At 44.4% G+C, this 18,098-nt stretch overlaps 1 protein-coding gene across 6 annotated transcripts in view; it reads right to left on the reverse strand.

The window, feature by feature from the left end:
• The window catches only part of ZBTB46 (zinc finger and BTB domain containing 46), a 50,553-nt gene extending 38,528 nt beyond the window's left edge, over window positions 1-12,025 (reverse strand). For 3 of the 6 annotated variants that reach the window (XM_005524763.3, XM_014254055.2, XM_088064413.1), the window contains exons 1-4: window positions 11,622-11,919; window positions 11,311-11,491; window positions 4,926-5,053; window positions 3,068-3,205 (exon numbers count right to left, since the gene is read on the reverse strand). In XM_005524763.3, the coding sequence (XP_005524820.1) occupies window positions 3,068-3,121 (54 nt within the window). In that variant the 5' untranslated portion in view covers window positions 3,122-3,205; window positions 4,926-5,053; window positions 11,311-11,491; window positions 11,622-11,919. The other 3 variants (XM_014254056.2, XM_014254057.2, XM_088064412.1) reach the window with 3 other exon arrangements.
• Window positions 12,026-18,098: the final 6,073 nt, after the last annotated feature.

The raw sequence follows: 18,098 nt of genomic DNA on the forward strand, positions 1-18,098 counted from the left end.
TTTGGGGGAGAAAATTAAATACGCCTCAAATTCAGAGGAATTAATTAGCTTTCTGTCTACCCATGTCAAACCAGAACATCCGTTTAATGTCAAGGATCACCAGGGAATTAATCCAAGTTAAATTTAAGGCAATTTTCTAGTAGTTAAAAATCCAGGAAGCTTTAAAACCCTGTGCTCTCATGTTCCAATTTCACATGCTGTTTTGTGGCTTGTTGATGGTTTGTTTTTCTTTTTTTTTTTTTTTCCCTTTCCCTGGTAAGGATATTTATTTCCACTTTAAAAATGTTGTGGAAAGATTTCTTCAGAAAAGCTGTACCCTTCAAACTTCTGTAGAAGCACATCGAAGATGGAATAAACTGTGGAGGTTTCTTAGAAACAGACCTCGAAGATAAACCAAAAAATACATCATTCATCTCAGATCTTTTTAGTACATGAAGGCTTTAAAAGTTGAGCATCTACCAGAATTCTTTAGGCCACATGGCCACAGCACAGCTTTCCAGCAAGCCAATGAACCGGGACAGCTCATCTGAAGATTTTCCACAAAATAAAATTGTAGCAGATCAGGCTTTCTTCATAAGCCAGTTCACAGGCAGTACAGTAATTCTAGTCTTTTAACCCTAGCTAGAGTGAACCCATGAAAATGGTTTATTTTACACTGTCAGTTCAGTTATTTAAACATGAAAATAGCACCTGATGGCACAGTAAGAGTCTAAATCACACTTTGCTTTCTATTGGAAAGGTTTTAAGAAGAGCAAATATTTATTTGTTGGCAAATTTCTCAGCCCAGGAATGAATGAGTCTCCTAACCAAAATCTTAACACCACTAAAATTAGGGGGCACAAATTTGTTGCATTACTTAAATTTTGACAAAAAGTCAAGATGAGAAATGAATTGCACACAAAATCCTCTGCAGAGCAGTCCCCTGGGAAATAGTGGGGACAAAAATAAACTTCCTTCCCTCAGAAAGAAAACAGGGGGAAAAAAAAAGGCCTGGAATATTTTTTGAGGGGGGATGTTTGCTGTTGTTAGGATTTGTTTGGTTGGTTGTTTACTTTTTCTTTTCTGGGAATGTAAGTGAACTGAAGATTTAAACTAAATGGAACTTCGTCTATATCAATTTTCTCAGCATGTTTCTACACTTAATACCAAGGACCAAAGGTAAAGAGCACCAAAATGCTCACTAGTGCACTCCTCCACCACTCTGCTCCCTAGAGAAAACATGCCAACTGGAATTTAACCAAAAATGTGTTGTTTCCTCCCCCTCCTCCCTTCAGAGAAAAGTAAAAACAGATTAAGGAAGAACTCCAGTTCACTCCAGTGCTTTATTACAGAAAAACCCAGCAAACACACCCCACTTCTCTGCTTCCCCTGTGTCCTGTCCATGTTTCCACTCCCAAGACATTCCAACATTTTTTAAATTCCTCTGCAAAGGAGCTCTGCAAGGTGAGATTGGGCTTGAAATGCTTCCTTGCACAAGACACAGTGTGCATGCAAGTTTCACTTTTATCCAATTAAAGACAACAGAAACACACGATTCCTACTCTCCATCTGCCCTGTGCTGAAAAGAAGGGAGAACAAAACCCCTTAGGAACTGAAAAGGACAGTAAAGGAGAGAAAAAGAAGACTCAGGATATTCATGGAAGGTAACTCTCTGCAAAGACACTGTTCAGGAGCTTCACAAGCACAAATCTCCGCAAGTGCAGTGTTTTCTCACAAGCGTGTCCGAGGAACAGCAGCACACAATTCTGAAGGAGTTTTAATTTCTTGATACTATATAACACCAAATTATACACACATGATCAGTTTTGTCCAAGATAGATATAAGTAACAGCTTACAAAAATGAACAGTTGCCAAAAGAGAAACTCTTTTACCCTATTCTTATTCCCAAAACAAATCATCTATTGTTTTAAGTTGGTCATTCCAACCACAATGCTGAATTCGAGGAGGAGGAGGCAGATGTTTATAAACAGACCAAACCAGACCCTCGAGCCAGAGGGGTCACTCAGAGCTCAGGGTTTCATGCAAACAACGTGCACCACTGCTCCCTGATGACCAGGGATGGGAAAGTTTAATTGCAGCCCACCAGTGCAAGTTCAGCCTCATGGGCTGGGACTCACAGGAAGAAAATAAAAATTTCACCATTCACTTTGAGAACTATAGAAGTATAGAAAGGGCTTGGGGGGGGCACATGATTTTCAGTAAACTTAAATACTAATTCCATTTTCATTACCAAATTTGATAGGCTCACTGAATTGTCAGTGGTTGCAAGGCAAAAAGAGCCCCAAGTCCCTGCACAAATTTATCAACATTGGTCTGATCAGGATTCACTAAAATTTCTCCAACTTCAAGCCAATGTTGCTGCATCATAGACAGCATTAAAACAACATTTAATAAAAGATTAAAATCTCTGTTTAGAATCTGTAGCAGATACCATCCAGAAAGTCCATGAGTAAACTTCTAACAGCAGAGTAGAACACTACACACTTCCAGCATTTCACCATGCCATTAAAGATTTGTTTCCACAGTCCGAACAAGAGCCACAAGCAAAATCTAACTCCAACAGCACAACTTAAAATAGCAGGAAGTCATCATTAAACATTTCACTCTACTCCAAAACTTTAAACCAGAGACTTGGCTGTGACCTTTGACTTGTCAAACCATCCACCTGAAGTTATGGGTCAGCCAATGTGCAGGAGCTGGACAGCATAAAAGTGCAGTCAAAACACAGGATTTCACAGAAAAATTCATTTATTATCCTTCATTAGCTCTGACAGCACATGAAGAATTTAAAGAGAAAACCAGGACTGAAAATGAGAGGTAAGTGAAAACCTGCTGTCCTCCACATTTTGGGAGGAGGGTAGTTAGAATTCAAAATTTAGAAAATGTAAAGTTAAAAATTTTAGGGGGAAAACAGAAAAGACCAGAAAACATAAAAGACCAGATATGCATATTTTGCTATATTTTTCTTAAAAGTAACAAGTGCTTTTTGCTGATTTTGTTAAAGAAAACATGTAAACCACATTAATGAATAAAGAAACAATAAAATCCGTGACAATTACTTCTTACCAGTAACAAACTGGGTTCCAGGTCTAGTGTTTCTCCTATAACAGCTGAGGACATCAACACCCCAGGGCAGCACAGGTAGTGCCCTGTTTGTGACCTTCTGACAGCACTGGTGTGAACTCTTGTAGGAGAAAGACAGAACTATGACAGAAAACAAAACCAGAACAAATTATTAGCAATAAACTTACAGTGAAATGCTTTGAAGTCCTTTCCCTCCAAACTCACAGTCATTACATTTTAACTTATGACTTAATGAATTCCAAAAAAGTCAACTCCAAGCACATTAATATGTTAAAAGTAATTAAAGCCTGGCTACCACTTTGTAATAATGTAAGCAAGAGTTACTTCTTAAAGGTATGGGAACAAAAAGGTCTAATTTTAGCTACTAAAACTTCAATCAGAGCCTTGAACAACAGGGTTTCCTGTTTGGGAGCTTTTCAAAACATTCTCACTTTAATGACTCTTTAAAGAGACTCACCTTATCTGACCTATAAAACACTGAGGTTTAAAAGCTATCAGTACAGCTCCTGAAAGAAATTAGCAGTGGAACACCCAGGAGAATTTGCTCTTGAAATGTTTAGTTGCCAGTTTCTAGTGGCTGACACCATTCTGGGTTAAGAGACCGATCAATCCCAAGATTTGTTAAGTTTTGTGTAAAATACAGATAAATTTAGGTATAGTAAGACACATGTACAGACAGGCTTCTCAGAGAAAACCCAGGTGTTTATGGTTGCACAGTACAAGGAGTAGGAATAGTTCAACTACAACCAAGGCTTTTGTCTGTGAGGACACATCCACTAAAACTATCATCTTCTACACCTATTTTTCTCGTATAAAACAGACTTTATTTTCTTCAGAATAGCATATACTCCACACTGGCAACATTTAACTTATAATCTTACACTTCTGAAGTCTGCTTTATTCAAAGCTTTATATTGTTAGTCATAACAAAGTCCTTTTTGATCTCTGCATTTCAAACACCTTCAATACACAGATTAGCTCTCTTAATGAAAATAAGATATAAATCAATACTGGTGATTTCAAGACTGACCTTCTGTAGTAACAGATTGTGAAAGGAAACATCAGAAGATAAAAGTTAAGAAAGCTTTTCCAACACAAATTAATGACATTATAGAAGGTGAAACAAAATATCCAATAAACAAATGAAGTAATAAGGAAAAGCCAAGCATTCTTATGGCTAACAGCAGAACTGAAAATCTTGAAAACAAATATGACCCAATTGAAGCAAACACCAGTGACTTTGTTCTCAGTTTCTATTCTGGACTGCCAAGTCTTGCCTTTCTCTATTTCTGATTGCTTCTCCATAGCAATTGTTTTGGCGAGCTCTTTTTAGTCCTTTTTTTTGGACAGTTAAGAAAAAATAAAGTGGTGAAGTGAGGGAGCCAGACCAACCCAAACACATGGGGAATTACTTTGTTAACAAAGTGTAACAAGGAGTACCTATTTCTACTTAGACCTGGGGCTAGTACTGTTAAAACTCTCACTTACACCTGTCCTAGAGCACAAAAAGAGCCTGAACAGATTGGTAAAAATGACAAAGCTGAGCCCTGCACTTTCTCTTTGCTTGGAGCTCTGCACCTGTTTCCCTCTTGTGACCAAACAGATGAGAACTGAGTGACTGTGATGGATGGAGGCACCTCTGCCACAAGGAAGGAGCAGAACAGCCAGAGGTATTTCTCCAACTTCTGCAGGTGACTGAGATTTCTAAATTAGTCCTTGTTATAAATGTTAAATCAAGTTTTGTGAGGAACTGTCAGCCCTCATAACAATGTTTTCTCCAGGTTCCCTTTCTCTTTCCCATACCACATGACAAAAATATCTTTAAATGCTGAGAACTTACCGATACTTGAAAGTGTTTCCTGTTAGCAAAAATAAACCTTGCAATGTTTCACAGCTGGACAGTGCATGTTTCAATGAAGAGAGGAAAATGGTCTCTGGTAAGAAGCTCCAGAAGGTTCATCAGATGTCCTGTGTTTGGGAATGGAAAGAATAGGAAGCAAAAATTAAAATCCAAACTTTAACTCGATACAAACCCCTTCAGTGTCACATGCAACATTTAAAATAACTGCATATTTACAACACTGCCATTTTAACAAGAAACATTCTGATATATTCCTATAATTACTCATGCAAGAAAAATCATTTAGCCCTTGTGTTAATGTAAAGAAAGAGTTTAACACACCAGTATTAAGACTGTTAATCACTTCTGACTACGCTTCCAGAAGTGCTTTGAAAACATCACTCTCAAAAAACAGCACTTTATAAAAGGAATTAAAAAAACTTTAACAACATTGCTGCAGTTGACATGTAAGCTTCAGTTAATGTTTCTGTGACCTCTGCCACCCACATGCTTTAAGTGGGGTTGGAATTAATCTCACCTCACCTCATGATTACAGTGATTCCCCTTCAAACCAAAATATTTGCCTGAGGTTACAGAAAAATCATGTGTCCATGTTGCGTGAAAGGAAGAGATTTGAGTTTTATTCACATCCAGTTTAACTGAATCACACCCTCAGATTTTAACTACCAAGCAGCATCCACACAAGTACTGAGGAAATCACTTTGCTTCTCTTGCAAACATGAAAAAAAAAACTTTGAAAAAAGACCCCAAAAACAAAAATGAAGATTCAAGTAACTAACAGAAGATTTATTTTCCATGCCTGTAAAAGCTATGCAGCCTGAAATACAATATTCCAGTGGGTAACAAGTTGCTAATACAACAGGATGCACCTTTACAACAGGGCACAGTAATATTTCCACTGCACTTGGATTACCTCTGCATTTTCCTTATTCATTTCCCCGTAATATCCACCTCTGTCCATCTGCCTGTCTCCCCATCTTCTCTCCATCCTGGTACAGTAACAGCTGCTCAAATCATTCCCCTATTTTTGATCTTTGTTCTCTCTCTCATCTGGTTGCACTGGGAGAACAGACCCAACACTACTCGTGTCACGGACCCTGCAGAACGCAGTAAGAACTTGGCAGAACTGGTACAGGGTACCAGGCTTGAGAAGTCTAGTGACACCAAAAAAAAAATATAAGAATTTAGCTACAGATATATCTGCTACTCTAGCAACAAAGACTAAAAAACAACTTGAAAAATTCAAACGCCTGTGGCTCATATGACACCTGTCCAAGTGCCATTAGATCTCCTTAAGATATCCTACAAGATCTTAAGCTTTTACTTTAAAAAGTCACAAAAGAAATCTAAGTAAAAAACTCTGCCCTTGTGCATTTATTAGTCAGAAAACAACATTAAAAGTACCTTAAAAAAATAAAAAAAAGAGGATTGGAGAACTGTAAATTTAGCACACTGGGAATTGCCCTGAAGAATGGTTTCCCCCAAATTTTTCTCATTGGTTTTTGGCTTTTTAGTTAGGGGATCTTTGCCAAAGTTCCCAAACTCAATACGTAAAAAGGGAGGGAGCCAAAGGAGGAAGAATCATGAGGTGATTTTTAAAAGGAAGTAAAGCAAGGGTAAAAACCAAGAGAAAGATCACCTAAGAGACAGAAAAGACACACAAGGAGTCATGAATAATCTAAGAGTAAAAGAATCAACCAGTGCAAAACTAAAGATAGCATATGAAGGACTCTGAGAACAACCTAATTCTGTTTGTGTAATTCATGGTACAAGTCCTCCGTGCCTTGGGTAAGGATCCTGGTTTACTTTTTAGCACAAATCTCATAATCCAGATTTGATCAACTACTATAAAAAAAAAAAAAGAAGTGAAGCCAAGAAGGACACATTGGTAACAAGAAGGAAGTCAAAAAGCTCATTTCATATTTAGCCACCACCTCATTCTTCAACCATAGTAGCAGGACTGTTAAGAGCAACTGGGCCCTGACTACTTCATTTATTGGCACTTAAATTAGTTGGGTTTGGATATTTTAAGCACCTAATGTCCAATACAGACCATTGATTCTTCTGTTCCAGGGCATGATCTGAGCACTATTTCCTCTGATGCTGTATCAGTGCAAAAGATGCAAATTTTGTTTAACCCTTTCCTCTAAGAGAGCAACCCAAAGCCCTGAAATATCAGCTTTCTGCAGAGCTCTTCTCCATGGGGTGAGAAATATCAGGAAGCAAACTCACTTGGATGGAATAAGTAGTTTGTTCAACATATGACAAGGAAATAATTAGGAAAGATAACTAGGTATTTCAATATACAAAGGTATAAACATATTCCTTAATAGACAAAACCCTGTTCACTTTTCTAAGTAGGCTTCTTGGGCAGGTAAGGTCCTGGTACACACTGACATTCTCGTTAACAAATGTATTTTCCTTTGCTTGGAGCTCTGCACCTGTTTCCTTGTTATGAGCACACAAGCTCATAGATGTGTTTGTAGAATTTTTTTGACACCTTGTTGCCTCTTTCCAGTACAGGAGATTCCAACTCAGAGTCACTATAAAGCAAACACAGGGCAACTTCCAACATTTGCAGGGTGTTTTCCTTCCCAAGGGCACACATGAGTCAAGTCAGCAGCAGGATAAGATCACCACTGTCTGGGCTGGAATAAAAGCCGGCCACATCCCCAAAAATCAAGGCAAAAAGGTGAATTTCAGCTCTAATTCAGCATCTACCTGTCACATTTCAGCAAAGCCACCTCTCCCATCCTGTGCCAGGGACATCCTTACCTATGCACAACTGAACACTGCCAAGTGGGACACATTTCCATCTCATTAGAACGGCTGTCAAGGATCTCACCCTCCCTCTGGAGCGCTCGGAATCTATTCCAAACCAACATCTCAGCAGCAGCCTGATGTTTCTTAAATACATGGGTATGAAAGAAAGTCAAAGCGACTGTTCAGAAAATAACTGCACCACAGCTGACTTGGTAAGGGACAGCAAACCCCACCCATGGACCTCACCACATCCCAGAGGGAATTCAGCCAGGACTTCACACTGGTTTGCCTTTATGAAGAATAAGCACTTCTAGTACAATTTTTCACCAGCATAATTGAAAATGTTTGGGAAAGCTGAGTAAACCCTTGTTTCACAGAAGGGGAGATGTATAACAAGAAGTTACACACCAACACGTTCAGTCAACAGCTGGAGGATGGGAACTGAGTCCCAAAGAGCAGCTTTCCCTCTAAATTGGACATCCTTGTGCATCCAAACACACCAAGGCAGCACAAACCAGCAAACTATTGATCTGTTTAGGGAAGTTGAGATTCTTCCCTCTCGTTTCTCAAGGAAAGAAGCCGCACATGAAGTGATACAGGCTTTTATTTCTCATCCTGCCGAAAGAACCGAAGATCCAGGGGGAACTGAGAAACCCAACTACTGAAGGATGTATTTAAGGGGGCTGCAAACACAAACATACAAAAAGTCCTTGGGAAAGGAGTAAAGTGAAGTTTTCAAGCAACAAATTTTAACTAACACTGGAGCCCTGACTGTTATTGTGCTTTGCTCAAATATCATAAAAACTCCCACAGAGATGTTTTAGGGATGGAGTAGGATTGCAGGACTTCCCACAGCCCAAATTCCTGCCTCTGCCTCACAGCCACGGTCGCTCCTTGTGCTCTCTCCTAACGTGACCCCTGCTCTCTGCACACAACCTGCTCACTTTCACTATTAACACACTTGGAGTTTCAAATATCACACAAAGAGAACACAGGTGAGCTCCACACTTCAAAATATTTCAGCCAAACCCAAGCCAGGAGCAAAATATAAAAACGGAATTAATCTCTCTGTGTAAAGTGTCAGAATTTTCCAGGGTAGTGCTCACAGCCAGGAATGGACACAGATTGCTGCCTCCTGGGAATTATAACAGACATGTGGGATAACCATTACAACTGCAGGTAGCTCTTCAAAGACTTAAACTAAGCCCTCTCCCTGCCCTTCTGTTTGCCCATTAAACTAAACATACAGGAGCACGGAAAACCCATGAATGGTTTGTACCAATTTAGGGGGAGTCTGGAAAGCGTTACAGAGTGCTCTGGAGCAGTCAGTAAAACCAGCAACACGAAGGGAAAAATGTCCTGGGAAAGGCTGAGCTGTTTATGAAATAATTCTGCCCTGAAAGCAGGCAGTGGCAGTTTGGATTGGGTGTCAGCCTGCTCTGTGCTGCTGCTGGGAGGAGAGGAAACTTTGCTTAGAAACTTCAAAAACAGAGATCTAAAAAAAAAATAAAAAAATCCACCCAAGTGGATAGCAAAGACAAAAAGAATATGCTCAACCTCATAGCAACACAACACATCACCAGAGGAAAAGCAGGCAATTAACAGATCTTCCAAATATGAGGCATTTTTCCTTTTGACAGAGGGCTGTTGGGGAGGGGGGAGCTGCTAAACTGGTTTTCCTCTAAGCACTTCCAGATATTAAAAAAAAAAAAATCCTCTCGTGAAGAACATATCCACTGTTGTACAACTGTCCCAGAAAACAAAGACCACGGGGAGAAAGTGGCCCATTTTCTCCAGTCTCCAAGAACCCCAAGTACAGGTCATGTTTTCAAAGGCTCAGTCCTACACACTCCAGAACAGAGCAGCATTTAAAGCACAGGAATAAACACCTAAGGTGAGAGTTACTAGAATGCCCCGTTTTTGGTACCAGAAATTGAATCAATTCCACCCAGGCGAACGCACAGTCTATGAAAACAACCGCGAGAGAAGTTTCGCTGTGAGTGAGTTTCCCCCTCCTGGACATGCTGCATCAAAACCAAAAGATTCGTTTTCTATTTCAGCTACAGTTATGCCATGAATGCAACAAACCATGGAATATTTTCCAGCAATTTGGGAGCCCCCTGAATCCTGTCCTGTAGCTCTCCCTCCAGCCCATGGGCAGCTCCTCTGCCTGTTCCCTGACAGCTCCCAAAAAACACCTCAAAGCCGTAACTCCACACTGCATGTTGAAAATATTGTGACTAATAATACACTCCACCCTTTTTTTCCATCACTAAGGATTTCAAAATATAAAACTTGACAAACAGTGAGAGAGTTTAGAAGGGGAAAGTTAAATTTTATTTCCAATTAAAGAAGGCTATGAAAGCAAAAAAGTGAGGTATTGATTAAAGTGAAAGAGCTGTCCAGTCACAGAAAGCTTCTTCTTCAAAAATTATGTTCTTCTCACTCTTCTTGGGTATCACTGCCCATTCTTATAATCCCCACAGGAAAATAAAAAGAGAAAAAAATACTCCCTGTCTTTTTTGAGAAAACACATTTAATGCATTAGTAGCAGGAATGATCTGTGCATACAGAGAACCCACACTCAATAAATACTTGATTGAGTCCACAAACTGAAACCTACATCTCAATGACAGCAGCTAAATGCTAAAAATGATACCAGTGATGTAATTAAAATGCACACAAGAACTTTGGTACAGGTGTCTACAATGCCACTGTTTGCTAAACACATCTCCTAATTAGCATGGCTTTAAACAATGCTGATAATAATCCCGTCCTGCAAGGCTTGCCAAATGAATCATTGGGATTGCAAAATAAAAAGCATGAGGAATTCATTAAAGAGCTGTTAAACTCTCCTTTGTTTATCTTTCCCCGGTCAGGTGTAAAAATAAATAAATATGGGTTTATGTCTCCGGATTCCATCCGAATGCTCTGCTCCACAATAACGCGCCGGGGAAGAACCTCTTCAGGAGGTAGCAACATTTTTTTTTTCCTCTCCGTTTCAAAAGAGAAATCCTCCCACTATTACAGTCCTGAAAATCTGCTCCATTCTCTATTTGTCATCTGGGATTGAGTTATCAGACACTACTTGTATTACTTTGGGAACTGACATGTCTATTTACAGAGACACAAAGGCAATCCAGCAGCACAACCCCTGCTTTTCCCAGCACCTCTCCTTCTCCCCTCCGCCAAATTCTAGCAGCACTTTTTTCTGGGGAGGGGGGAGGATACCTCACTAGTTTCCCAGCATGACAGAGAACATTTCCAGCCACTTTTGCACTTGTTACAGCCTTATGAAAAATCACCTATATCCCCCCCAAAGGAACAGCATTATTTTTTCAAGGCTTTTTTTGTTTGTTTGCTTGTTGGGGTTTTTTGTATTTCTTTTTTTTAAAGAGGGTCACTTCCCCCATTTCAGCCTGCAATTAAAATGGAGGCAAGGCCAGGCGATCTATGTCTGGCTTTAGGGGGAGACAATAACCCAAAACAGGCCTGGCTTTAAAAAAAAAAAAAAAAAAAAAAAAAAAAGGAGGAGAGGGAGAAAGAGAAAGAGAGACAGGCAGAAAGAGAGAAATACAACATGCTTCACCAGTATTATTACCTCATCCCTTTTTCCAAGCAGTTTTGAACCACACTCCTGACAAACTCTTGGTCCAACTTGCACGGATGCTGGATTTTAGGGGGCGGAAAGGGTTTTAATGCTGGAGCCGGGATTGAGGCTGGCTATCCGCAAGTGGAGCTGCTGTTAAAATGCCCCCTTGTCTCTTCTCCTCTCCCTTGAGCTGGGTGTTGACGCAGCAGAAATTACCAGCTGGAAAATTCCCCTTTTGGAGGTTACGGGGAGGGGGGGGGGCGGGCGGGGGAGCGAGGGGAGGGGAGGGCCGGGGGAGGGGGGTTAAACCCGGCACTTACCAAGTTAAGCCATCCACCCACACCAAATAGGACATCGCGTCCCAAAGAAGGCTCCGTGCCCCCCTCGGCGGGCAGGGCGCGACCGGCCGCGCTCCCCCCGCGGCGGGCGGGCAGAGGGGGGAATAACGGGGATAAAAACGGGGATAAAGATAAAAACGGGGATAACAAGGGGGATAATAACGGGGATAACACCGGGGGCGGCGGTGCGGGAGCAGAGCGGGGAGCTCCCCGCCGCCCCTCGAGGGGTGGGGGGGCGGCCATGGCGACCCCCGCTCGCCCCGGGGGGCGGGGGGCGGGGCGCTTACCTGTGCCCCATGGAGGAGAGCGGGGTAGCGGAGCGGCCGGAGCGGTGGCTCCGTCGGTCACTCCGTGCCTCTCCTCCCGGGTGGGGAGGGGAAGGGGAAGGGGGGGCGGAGGGCGGAGGAGGTGGGGGGGAGAACCCGGCGGAGGGGGGGAAGGGGGGGGCGCCCGGGCGCGCTCCCGACGCTCCCTCGGGCGCGCGGGGCGCGAGCCCGCGGCTGGCGGGGGGGGCGCGGGGGGGCGGTGCCACGCGGCGCGTGCCGGCGCTGTCCCCGCCCACTCTCCCCCAGCGGCGGGCGATGATTGGGCGGCGGCCCCTCCGTCGGCCACGCCCCCTTGTCACGCCCCCCTCCCCTTGCGCCGGGGGAGCGGGGGCGCCACCGGCGGCGCTGCCACTGCCGGACACCGGAAGTGAGGGAGGGCGGGGGCGCGCGGCGCGCGGGGCACGCCGGGACAGCGCGGGGGCTGCGCTGAGGCGGGGGCGGCGGCGGGACCCCGGGACTACTCCCGGTGTTGGTCCCGGTCCTGATCCCGATCCTAACCCCGCTCCTGCTCCGGACCTCTCAGGGCCTCCCCGGGTGTGTCCTGCCCCCGGCAGGTGCGCCTGGCCCCGGGAGGGGCGGCTGTGCGCCCTCAGCGGGGCGCGTCCCCTAAGCCCCACCGCGGGATGGAGGACGGCGGGTGTTGGAGCGGGGCAGTACCGCAGCCTCCTCCGGACCCTGCAGGGACAGACGGACAAAAATCACTTTCCCCTCTAGTACGCACTGAGATGTAGTTCACACAGTCCCCTGAAATGAAACAATGTAAAATAAGTGCAGTTCGGAGCCCCCTGACCCGTAATGGCCGGTGGTCGGGGAAGGATGGAGATCAGAGCGGACGGAGATCACAGCCAGCTCCGCAATGGAAAACCTCCCGCTGCAACAAAGGGCAGGGCTTTGCCCTTTTGACTGTCGTGCTGAAGGCTCTGACAGAAACTGCCCTATATTTCAAAGGCCGGAGCTTAACAGGGCAGGATAGGTCTGGAGCTGGGGGAAGTCGGCGCGATCGCACGATGGCTGCGGTGAGCGGGGAAATCGCTCTCGGTGCTGTGCGGTCGCTGGATTGTGAAAGCAAGAGCTGGTCCAGCAGATAAAATTTTTGCAAACTGTTTTATCAACATCTGCGTGCTGTGATTGCGCCCGAAATTGGGGAAATAAGTGTCTGACCAACGGGGTTGGCCGTTTGTATAGTTAACTGACTTAGGTGTGTAATGACGGTAATTGCCTGGCTAATTACGTTCCGAAGGTTTAAAAATTTCCTCCGTGGTTTCCTTTCCCTCATCCTAAATATTTCCTTCATCTCTGGCTTTCAAGTAGGCAGACTGCTGTAGAAATCTTAGACTTGATTTTTATGCCTACTCTTCATTCAAATCCATTTCTGTAAGGTACTTTTAATCCCTAGGATGTCCCCTCACAAAAAGTGTATTTTCCACTTTTTAATCTGTAATTTAAATAAACGGATGTTGCATCGTATGTTTTCCCCCCCGTTTCCTCCCACATACCCTAAATACCTTTAATTTTGAAAATACTTTGAATAAACCTGATTAATGAGAACAAAATGCTTTTTCATTCCAGAATGTTTTTAATTACCTCTTCATTTTATATTGCAATGGAGTCCAAGCACCACCTTCCTAGAAAGAGTTCCATTAAAATGCAAATGAAGACTTTGGAGAAGTTGTTAATGCAACCAAGGACACAATTTCTTAGACTTGAGCAACGCAGGATCGGTGCTGGGTGGGGGTTCCTGCTGCCACCTGCTCTTTCTGCACACACAATCCTGTGTGGAACACATTTTCCAGCCTCTGTCACCTGTGGGTGAGGAGCACCAGAGCTGAACAAACAAAATCCCTTTTCCACCCTAAATGCTCACGCTGGTTTTCACAGGAATCTGTTCCCCCCGCACTGCCTGTAGGTATTAAATCCTCCTGTGCTTTTGAATCCGTCCTTTTTTCAGGCTGAAATGCAAAGGTTAAAAGGGTTGTTGAAACTGGAGCTTTATCTTCATGCCATTGTGTCTTGTTTTGCATGACATCTGCATCGTACCTGGTTGCGGCTGTAACCATTCCTGCCTTTCCTCACTCCTCTGTTTGAGGCCAAGCTTCCCCTGTTACCCCAAACTCCTCAGGTGCAGGATGTACGCTCCCCTCCCCTCCTTCTGGCCAGGGCTTCTTCCCCAGGTCTTTGTTGGAAGAAAACATTTCTTCCTGTGGTATTTATTTGTGTGTCAGGCTGGGCTGACTCCCCCGGAGCAGCAGCAGCAGCTGCTGCCCGGGCACTGCCCTGGGGAATGCTCCCAAGAGGGGGAGGGTGGCAGCAGGCCCTGTTTCCCAAAGCTGTTCCACACAAAGGATTTCAGGAGACTTGAAAAGCTTTAATATTCTTTTGCCAAGCCCCCTCTCCTTTAATTAGAAGTTTGTGTTGTATTTTAGGTAAATACTGCAATAGCTCAGTGTGCCCTGAGAGGTGCTTTCTCCTCATGAAGAAGGAAAGGATGTGCATAGAAAAATAAGAGCTTGAAGGAAAAATCTGGGGTAGTTCCTGTGATTTTTGGTGTGAAAAGGAAAGATTAGGAGTGTAATGTCATGTCAGGGGTTACAGACCATGTGTTTCCAGCCTGAGTCCACATCCCTCACTACCCACCATACCACAGGTTCTACCCTGGCAGAGACTGGTGGTATCACACTACTGATGGGTTTTAGCCACTGGGACAACAGGTAAAGATCATATTCCTGTAGTAAAAGAGCGCTTGGAGTTGCCCTGATGTCTTCCTTTTGCTCTGCCAAGAGCATGTGAGCACTTGAACCCCCAGCACAGCCATACTGACACCACGTGCCAGTGCTCCATCCTCACTGAGTGGGAAAATTAAGAACCATGGACTTGCAGACGTGCTGTTGAATTTTGCTGCCTTTTCAGTGTCCCTGCACCTCTGTAATTGCTTCCTGCACAATCTCCACGATCTCTCCAGGGCAAATAAGTCAGCGCTATCCTCCCACTGTCTCCTGCACTGGGGTATGGTGGGGCCAGACTGGGGGACAGCAGCACAGGAGAGATGTCTGGGTGCTGCATTCATACCATGTCTCATTTGCAAAAACATGCAATTGGGGAGGTTGGAAAAGACCTCCAAGATCATCAAGTCCAAGTGTTAACCCAGCACTACCAAACCCACTACTAAACTGTCCCCAAGTGCCACATCTGCACATTTTTCGAACACTTCCAGGGATGGTAATTCCACCACTTCCCTTGACAAAATTTGCCAATATGGGCAAAGAAATTCCTGGATAGAAATGCCAAATCATCAGAAGTGCTGAGCATTCTCATTTCAGCTCCTCTTTCCAGCTCTCCTCTACTTTATGTTCATTGCAGTTGTAGGAGATTCTACATTTGATAAGTTTAAATGGTTTCCTGTGTGTCCTTGTCATGTGGGCAGTTTGGGAACACGTTGACAAAATCCAAATGACCTAACTACTGTTTTTTCCTCTACTAAAGTATTGTAGAAATAGAAGTTCCAAAGCAATCCTGGCCAATATCTGATCTGTGATCTCTGCTCTCAGTGATCCCCATTTGATTTCCATGTTCTGTACAAGCTAGACTTGGCTCTCCATCACCAAACCCTGCTCTTCCCTAGGTAGAGCAGGAGGAAAGCCATTTTGCAGAGCTCCGTTTCTGCCCTTCACAGCATCTCTGAATCCCTGGAAATCCTGAGACCATCAGCTTTGTGAACCGCATGGAGAGCAGCTGGCAGATGTCAGAGGAAAGGGTTAAAGGACCCACATTCCTGTCCCCACTGCCCTGACCAAAGGTCAGGGGTTCCTTAGGTGAAGGAAAGGAGGGAGGTGGTGCAGCCCTGACCAGGTCATTTGAGGAGTAAACCACATCTGAGGGGAGCTAATGAAGCAGTTTTTGTCTCTCTCACAGGCTCATACTCCCGGTCTGTGCCGGGCAAGTCGGAATTCCTTCTCTAGTGGGAGTGAAGATGTCAATTGTATTTTTTCCATGATGTGTATTGAGGCATTTGCTAGGTTGTGGGAGTAAACACTTGGGGGAATTCTCCATGAGCTAGCAAGGGCAAGTCACAAGCCTACTAAATATGGTGAGTGAAGATTACAAAAAACCCCTGGAGAATAAACCTCCCCCTTTCCACCCCATCTCCCCACCACCACCACCACCCCCGCAGATTTGTTCTCATTATCCTGTGCTGTGTCTCACTGCTGGCTGGGTAAACCTGCTGCCATTTGTGGGGCTAAACACATTGTGCTGATTTAGTTTTGTTTTCTGCACCCAAGGGCAGCGCTGGGGTGGTCCTTGGTGGCTCCACCACGCACTGAGACACACAGGACCATCCTGCTGGAGCAGACACCAGATACTCAACAGGGGGGAACAGCAGGAAATGCTCTCAGGTCTGTAAATACTTGAGGGGGTGAGAGATGATGGTCATGTACAAAATATTTGACCAGACACATCCCACTGACCTCCTTTGGTGCTGCTCTTGAAAAGGATTGGCCAGAGTCAAACAGTTGATCTTTAATGCTCCAAAAATACATTCCCTTTCAAAGCTTCTCATGTGGAGAAGCATCCAGGCTGTCAAATTCAGTCCCCCACTCCCAACTTCTTGTGGCCTGGGTGAGCTCAGCTCTGGGGGGTCCATTTAGGTTCCCCCAAGGCTGTAGGTGACAATAGGGATGATGGATGCTGGGGCCATGACATGGGGGTGCAGGAGGGTGCAACAAACTCTGTCCCCACCTTCTCCTGCCTGCTCCATCTCCACTGTCCTCAACTTGCTGCTCTGGCTCTGTCTCATCCTTCTCTGTCCTCCTCCCTGGAGTGGCCCAGCAGCAGCCAAACACTGATTCTTGTGGATCTCACTGGGAGCCTGGAGCCAACCTGGGTCCCTCAAAGTCCCACACAGAAGCCACAGGCCATTTGTGTGTTGGTTGGAGCTCAAGAGATCCCTGTGCCCTGCTGACACCGCCCTACTCCTGCAATAAAGAACCTCCACTTTCCTTTCTCTCAGCTTGGGTTCTTCTCAGTTGTTTCCTGCTGTATTTTGCATCACAGAGGTCTGGCACTTCATCCCTTCCCTGGTTTCCTCCTGTCCCAGGTATGGATGAGGAGCAGCTCACTGCTGTGAGTGCTCTTTAACCAGATCTTCTCCTTCTCAGCTTTTTGCTGTCACCTCTGTACATCTGGGAAACATCGGTGCTTGAGCCAGGCTTTGTCCTGATATCAACAGCAAAATGTCAGCACATTCTGAATAAATGTTGATTTTTCCTCCTCCACTATCACCCTCCCTTACTCATGCAACCTTTCCTGATTATTTTCAGGGGCTCCCAGCATTCCTTTAGAAACAGACAAACCTATTTTCAGGAGACAGAAGCAGTGACGTCCCCATCGTCCTGCATCCTTCAAAGTATGATTTGTCTCTCAGTCAAGCCCAACCCTCCTTACTACAACACCTAAAACCCCGGGGTTTTAGAGAGATTTCACTGAAATAGATCCCTCTGTTTGCAAAGATTTGGTTTTCTTCAGAACCCAATGAAATTGCAGGGCTGTATGGGTGTCCTTGGCTCAGTGTGATCCATGAAAGCTGTGCGTGTCATGGAGCTGTGCTGGCAACAGGCAGAGGCAACAGTTAAAATATATATATATAAATATAAATATGTATATATAACTCCTGGAGTTTGAGAAGTGTGGTTTGGGGTTTTGGCAGGCAATTGCTGGTTCTCCTAATGACTCAGTCCACAGCCAGGGTTTAGCTGGGTTAAACACTGAGTCAAGTTTTGCTCTAGTTGATGTGGAGCTTGGGATGACACTCCACTCTGGGAGTATTAACCCACCTCCATTCCCAGCCTCCTCAGTTCAGAGGGTGTGGAGAACTTGTTTTTCTTTTGCTCCTGCCCTGATGGTTCATTCTGGTTTTACCTCCAGTGTCCTGAATTTGCTCAGACAGCTCCAATTTCAGGGTTCCCCACAGGGCTGTTCTGGAGCTGAGCTGTAGCGTGCGGGGGGCAGCACACCTCTGGTTGATTCCCATTCTAAAATAATAACAAGAAAAATCAGGAGGACTCTGGCAAAACATTCACAAAATGCTCTGAAGTAAATAAGAAGGGTTTTGCAAGATATTTGAATGTATATTAAATTG

Source organism: Pseudopodoces humilis, chromosome 19 (genome assembly GCF_049639895.1).
Source record: "Pseudopodoces humilis isolate 2021_Gansu_Grassland_sample_001 chromosome 19, ASM4963989v1, whole genome shotgun sequence".
Lineage (NCBI taxonomy): Eukaryota > Metazoa > Chordata > Aves > Passeriformes > Paridae > Pseudopodoces > Pseudopodoces humilis.